General features: G+C 63.1%; 1 protein-coding gene across 2 annotated transcripts; it reads left to right on the top strand.

Annotated features, from left to right (window-relative positions):
- Positions 1-761: 761 nt before the first annotated feature.
- Positions 762-5,020, top strand: Tnnt3 (troponin T3, fast skeletal type). 2 transcript variants are annotated; one of them, XM_048807881.1, is made up of 8 exons: positions 762-916; positions 1,002-1,079; positions 1,270-1,383; positions 1,461-1,570; positions 1,688-1,778; positions 2,650-2,690; positions 3,260-3,300; positions 4,620-5,020. In XM_048807881.1, exons 1-8 carry the CDS (start codon positions 833-835, stop codon positions 5,003-5,005), a joined length of 945 nt encoding a protein of 314 aa, XP_048663838.1. In that variant the 5' UTR covers positions 762-832; the 3' UTR covers positions 5,006-5,020. The 2 variants fall into 2 exon arrangements, with proteins under 2 accessions (XP_048663838.1, XP_015358825.2); XM_015503339.2 differs by lacking the exon at positions 2,650-2,690 and having other exon boundaries at positions 4,620-4,871.
- Positions 5,021-6,261: the final 1,241 nt, after the last annotated feature.

Raw genomic sequence — 6,261 nt, 5'->3', positions numbered from 1 at the left:
CCACCCTTCCTTCCACCCATCCACCCTCCATCCTTCCACCTGCCCACCCATCCTCCACCTGCCCACCCTTCCTTCCACCCTTCCTTCCACCCATCCACCCTCCATCCTTCCACCTGCCCACCCTTCCTTCCACCCTTCCTTCCACCCATCCTTCCACCTGCCCACCCTTCCTTCCACCCATCCACCCTCCATCCTCCACCTGCCCATCCTTCCTTCCACCCATCCACCCTCCATCCTTCCATCTATCCTCAGTCCAGCTCTTTCCATCATCCATTTTCCTTCCTTCCATTGATCTATCCATCCATCATTATCTGCCTATTCATGAGTCTACCCACCCACTGCCTGCTCACTGATCCCACTGTCCACCCACTGTCCATCCACCCTCTGCTCCATCGTCATCCATCCATCTCTCCAACCCCCGTCCCGCTCACCCACCCATTACCTACTTCCTTCCATCTACACACTCATTCATCTGTTCACACAACAAGTGTGCACAGCTCACTCTCTCCCCCAGGCTCAGCCCCTGAAGGGCATCTCTGAGCATGATGACAGGTTCAGTCCACCCTAGGGATGCTACTGACCTCATGGTACAGCCATGCCTGGGTCACCTCCAAGAAGGGCATCATCCAACCCTGAGGCTTGGGGATCAGGCCACCCACGGCCCCAAGAGGGCAGCAAGAAAGACAGTTGCCCTGGTGGCCCGAGCAGGCAGGGCTTTTTTGGGGCACAGGTGCCACTTTCCCCAGGGAGAGGCCAGGCCGGGCGGAGGGGTGGAAGCGACAGGCCTCTCTGCCCACAGGACATCCAGAAGAAGCGCCAGAACAAGGACCTCATGGAGCTGCAGGCCCTCATCGACAGCCACTTCGAAGCCCGCAAGAAAGAGGAGGAGGAGCTGATTGCCCTCAAAGAGAGGATCGTGAGTGTGGCCATGGGTGGAGGCCGCCGGGCACACTTGGAGGGTGCCGGTGGCAAGGCTGGACTGACCTGCCTCCTGGCCACAGGAGAAGCGCCGGGCGGAGAGGGCCGAGCAGCAGAGGATCCGGGCAGAGAAGGAGCGTGAGCGCCAGAACCGCTTGGCGGTGAGCAGGGTGTCCGGCCCCGGGCCTTTCCCCAGTGGTCAAGCTGTGGGGGCCAGCGGTCAGAGCCAGGAGTCAAAGCCCTGCCCCACCGAAACACTGACCCTGAGATTCCTCCCGGCAACCTCTGCGTCCACAGGGTGGGGGGCGGTCTGCCCCTGCCCCTGAGGGTCCGGGGGTGTGGTCTCCACAGGAGGAGAAGGCCCGCAGGGAGGAGGAGGACGCCAAGAGGAGGGCCGAGGACGACCTGAAGAAGAAGAAGGCCCTGTCCTCCATGGGGGCCAACTACAGCAGCTACCTGGCCAAGGTAGGCGGGCGGGGCCAGGAGGGGCCTGGGGCCTGGCTGGTGCCCGGGCCCCTCCTGAGACCCCACGTCCCCTTCAGGCCGACCAGAAGAGAGGCAAGAAGCAGACGGCCCGGGAGATGAAGAAGAAGATCCTGGCCGAGAGACGCAAGCCCCTCAACATCGACCACCTCGGCGACGACAAGCTGAGGTGGGAGCCCGTCGGGGGGCCCAGGCGGCCTTGTCCCTTCCCGGGGCCTGAGGAGGGTGCAGGAGGGGAGGCCCCGGCTCTCAGGCCGGCCCACCTGTGCCGTCCTTTCCCCCTCAGGGACAAGGCTAAGGAGCTCTGGGAAACCCTGTACCAACTCGAGACTGACAAGTTTGAGTTTGGGGAGAAGCTGAAACGGCAGAAATACGACGTGAGTCCAGGCACCGCCAGCCGGGGGCCGCTGGGTCCCACCCCCTGCGCCCCGCGGGGACTGTTGCTTGAGGCCACCTTCTGGGGCAGCCACTTGGCCACCCGAGGCATCGGCCAGACCCCCCGGGTACATTGGCAACCCTGCCTGAGGGCCAGCATGAGTTTAGGCCACAGGGGCCCTGAGTTGTCCTCAGAGCAGGCCGAGGGGGTGGCACAGGCACAGCTCTGGACGGTGGCTCCTGGGGCACCGGCTGCCTGGAGATGTGTGGAGGGCTCGAGACCTTGAGCGACCTTCGCTCACAGACCCCGGCCCGAAGGCAAAGCTGGGGTCAGAGGCGGGCTGCCTGGGGTGGGGCATCGAAGGCTCGGTGAGGCCCAGCTCTGGCCCACGCACAGAGGCCCAGGTGGCCCAGGGAGGGCTCCAGTCCTGGGTGACGAATGTGCCCTGGGACCTCACAGATACCTTGAGCTTCCCCCTCAAGGTGAGGTCACCCACCTGAACGCCCCTGCAGCACCCCTCGGGTGAAGGACACGTGCAGGGGTATCTCCCGTGACCAGCCCCGGCTCCCCGGGAACCCCTGGGCAGGCCTCTCCTGGGCCTCCACGTCCTCCCGGTGCCCGCCCTGAGTGGTTCCCAGGAGAAGCTGCATCCCTCACCCTCCAGGCTCCCCTGGGGCTGGCCCACACAGAGCCCGGCCAGCTCCCCTGTGTCCACCATGCAGTCAGGTGTGGTGGCCTCCACACACACACTGCCCACATCAGGGCCCAGGGGCTCAGAACCTCAAGGGCCATCTCCAGACTAGCCCAGTGCACGGCGGGGCCTTGAAGCCTCAGCCACCCACCCAGCCCTGTAACCATCTCGGTCTTTCTAGATCATGACCCTCCGGGCCAGAGTGGAGATGCTGGCCAAGTTGTGAGTAGCCAGAATCCGCTGCGGGCCCGGCTCGCGCGTGTGCAGTGCACGGTGCTCCTCTCGCATGGCAAAGGCCAGGTCACGGAGTCGGGCAGGCAGGCTGGCCCTCCGTGGCCTTGGTACTCTCCTTCCTGCCCCTGTCCCCTCCTGCCTCCAGACGTGGCTTTGAGGCTGGCCTGCTGCCCTTGTTGGCAGGAGAGGAGGGGCCTCTGCTTCCCAGGAGCTTGGGAACCAGGTGCCTTGGCCACCAAGCTGGGAGCAGGGGTGGGGCCAGGAGCAGGAGGGTCGGAGTCAGGGGCCGGGGGCTGGAAGGAGGGTCTGCGGGCCTCACCTCCACCCTGCCCCATGGCCTGCTGCAGTTGGAAGGTAAGTGGCCAGCTCTGCAGCTGCTGTGTGTGGTATCGCAGGCCAGTGCAGGCCAGCGAGATGAGTCGGGTCAGCAACCCGAGGGCAAGGGACAGCGCCCTCCCGAAGGAGCCAGGAACAGGAGCCAGCCCGGAGCCACCGCTCTGCTGCTGTGGCTGGGTCCCCGGGTCCCCCTCGCGGTAAGTCGCCTGTGTTGTTTGCAGATCACCACCCTCAGGAGCCGCATCGACCAGGCCCAGAAGCAGTGAGTAGCCTGGCCCACCTTGCTCTGCCCTGGGCACAGGGGCCACAGGGCCTGCTGCCACTGTCCATGCAGGCCTGGCGTTTTAGCCAGCCCCTGGGCAAGGGCCAGTAGTGGCCAGCCCTCAGCAGAGCAGTAACACAACTAACCAGGCAGAGCCCCCACCAGCATGTCCAGGTCCTGTGCCCTGGGGCCTGTGGACCCTCCTCACCTGCTCACAGGAGGGGGTGCCAGAGAGGGTTTGCAAGTGATGCCCTCAGGTGCCCAGCACTGGCCAGCAAGCAGAGGGCTGCAGGAGGCCCCCAGCATGGGGAGGCTCTCAGGGGCCTTCAGATGGCCTTGCCTGGCCAGCCTGGACACCCAGAGTGTCACCCTCCAAGGTGACCTGGGGTGGGGGGTTCAGAGGCTGACCTGGGGGGGCGACATGGCCCCTCTGCAACCATCGGTTCCTCAGAAAGTGCCCTTGGGCCATGGAATCGTGCCCCACGGGGTGTGGGGACCCAGGGCAACACTTCTCCCGGCCCCCCCGGGCTGAGCTCTGGTGCCAGTGACATGCCACTGGGGGTCTGGTCACTGAGCCTGGCTGCAGGCTGTCCCTCCCCGAGAGCCTGGCGGAGCTCCTGTCTCCCAGGCTTCCTCCCTCTTCCCAGAGGCCCTTCTGCTCCCAGAGACGGGCCCCCCTCCAGGGAGGGTCTCGGTTCTGTGGGCCAGGACGGTCATGGGTGTGCATGTGCACGTGTGTGTGTTCACGCGTGTGTGCTCAGGAATGGTCCTGTCGTGCCAGCCTCTGGGGCTGAAGCCCTCTGTCTTCCGCCTGCCTTGGCCCCACTCAGCACCTCCTGGCTCTTGGGTGCACAAAGGTCCTCAAACCCTCAGAAGAGGGGACAGGCTCCTGGGGATGGCCACACTTATCTGACACCCAGAATGGCACAGACTGTGTGGGGAAGAGAGTAGTCATCTGCCAAGACAGTCTCCACCCACTGGGGTCTGTCTACAGCAACCCCAGGCAGGGCAGGGAAGACAGAGGGTGGCCCTGCCCCGTGCCCACCCCTGCTAACCACACTAAGCCCTAAGCCCCAGGCCCCTGGCCAGGCCAGTACAGGTGAGTCAGTGCTGTGCAGAGGGGAAGAAGTGTGTGTGTGGGGGGGTTGTGAGGCTTGGCCACAGGACCTCGTCCTGTGGGCAGCATTTGGGAGGCCAGGGCTAGAGGTCCACACTGGGGAGGCCAGGGCTGCAAGCCAGGGAGGGGCTCTGCCTCTCAAGGCTGCCCTCCCGGCCGGGCTGATGCTCAGACTCAAGAACAACTTGCTTCCCATCTGCAGCAGCAAGAAGGCCGGGGCCACCGCCAAGGGCAAAGTCGGCGGGCGCTGGAAGTAAGGGGCCAGGAGGTCCCCGCGGCAGAGACCCGGCCCCGCTCACTCCAGCACCATCGCCCCAACACTCGTGCCCAGGCTGCTTCTGGGGTTCCGGGACGACGCCGGGGGTGGAGGGCCCCACTGGAGCACCCCCTTGTCTCTGCCGTCCCAGTCTCCCCCCTCTGGGGTCTGTGAATAAAGCCAGCAGACCCCCCTCCAGCAGATGTGTTCTGTTGTTCATGGGGGGTCTAGGGGTGAGAGAGCCTCCCAGTGGAGCGGCTCCCGAGAGTGTGGGCTCGGGGCTCCCCGTGGGCACCAGCTCCCGAGAGCGTGGGGCACATCATGCCCACTAACAGCAACCGTGGCCATGCTGGGTGCTGGGCCCAGAGCGCCTCCAGGACTCTGTCATTGACTCCTCTCACCAAGGGCTTGTCACCCCTAAGATGCCCCCTCTGTCCCCTATCCCAGGGCTTTCCATGTCATACACAGGCTGCGCCCCCAGAGAGCCCCCTTCACCTGGGCCTGCTCTGAAACCCATCTGAGTCAGAATAACTCTGCTTTAGGAGGGTCAGGTAGGGCAGCCAGCCAACTGGGAGGCTGCAGACGCCCCCGAGGGTGGGGTGAGACCCCAGCTCTTCTCTGCAGAGCTCAGCACATCAAGGCAAAAGAGGAATGCGGAGAGGCACGTTTCCAGCAAGAGAGCAAATATGGCAAACACACAGGGTTCCTCTATATTATAAGAGAACACAGTGCACAACTGTGCCATAAATTTGAAAGTCCTGACCAAATAGAATTATGGAAAATATAAATCACAGAAATTGGATCAAGACGCGGAGCCTCGGACAGCCAGGTATTCACGCAGGAAGGTATTTGTCCAGAAGGGCCTCTTCAGAGGGCTCCAGGGGCGGGTCTGTGGGCTGCAGCAGCACAGGGGCTGGACCCCAGGGACAGAGGAGCCCCTCAGCTCGAGCACACATGTGCACACCCAACACGTACAGCTACGTGACCCTCTGTGTGCACCAACACACACATGCAGATACACTCACAGAACAACGTGGCTCCATCTGTGTGCACCAACACACACACACACACACACACACACACACACACATACACAGAGAACAATGTGGCTCCATCTGTGTGCACCAACACACACACACAGACACACAGAGCAACGTGGCTCCATCTGTGTGCACCAACACACACACACACAGACACACAGAGCAACGTGTCTCCCTCTGTGCGCACCAACACACACACACACACAGAGCAACGTGCCCCCCTCTGTGCACACCAACACACACACAGACACACAGACACACAGAGCAACATGGCTCCCTCTGTGTGCACCAACACACAGACACACACACAGAGCAACATGGCCCCTCTGTGCGCACCAACACACACACACACAGAGCAATGTGGCCCCATCTGTGTGCACCAACACACACACACACACACACAGACACACAGAGCAATGTGGCCCCATCTGTGTGCACCAACACACACTCACAGAGCAACGTGGCCCCATCTGTGTACACCCAACACACATACATACAGACACACTCACAGAGCAACATGGCCCCATCTGTGTGCACCAACACACACA

This window comes from Marmota marmota, unplaced genomic scaffold (genome assembly GCF_001458135.2).
Source record: "Marmota marmota marmota unplaced genomic scaffold, marMar, whole genome shotgun sequence".
In the NCBI taxonomy this organism is placed as follows: Eukaryota; Metazoa; Chordata; class Mammalia; order Rodentia; family Sciuridae; genus Marmota; species Marmota marmota.
The sequence above is the reverse complement of the archived record's forward strand: the minus strand, read 5'-3'. Positions and strand labels throughout refer to the sequence as shown.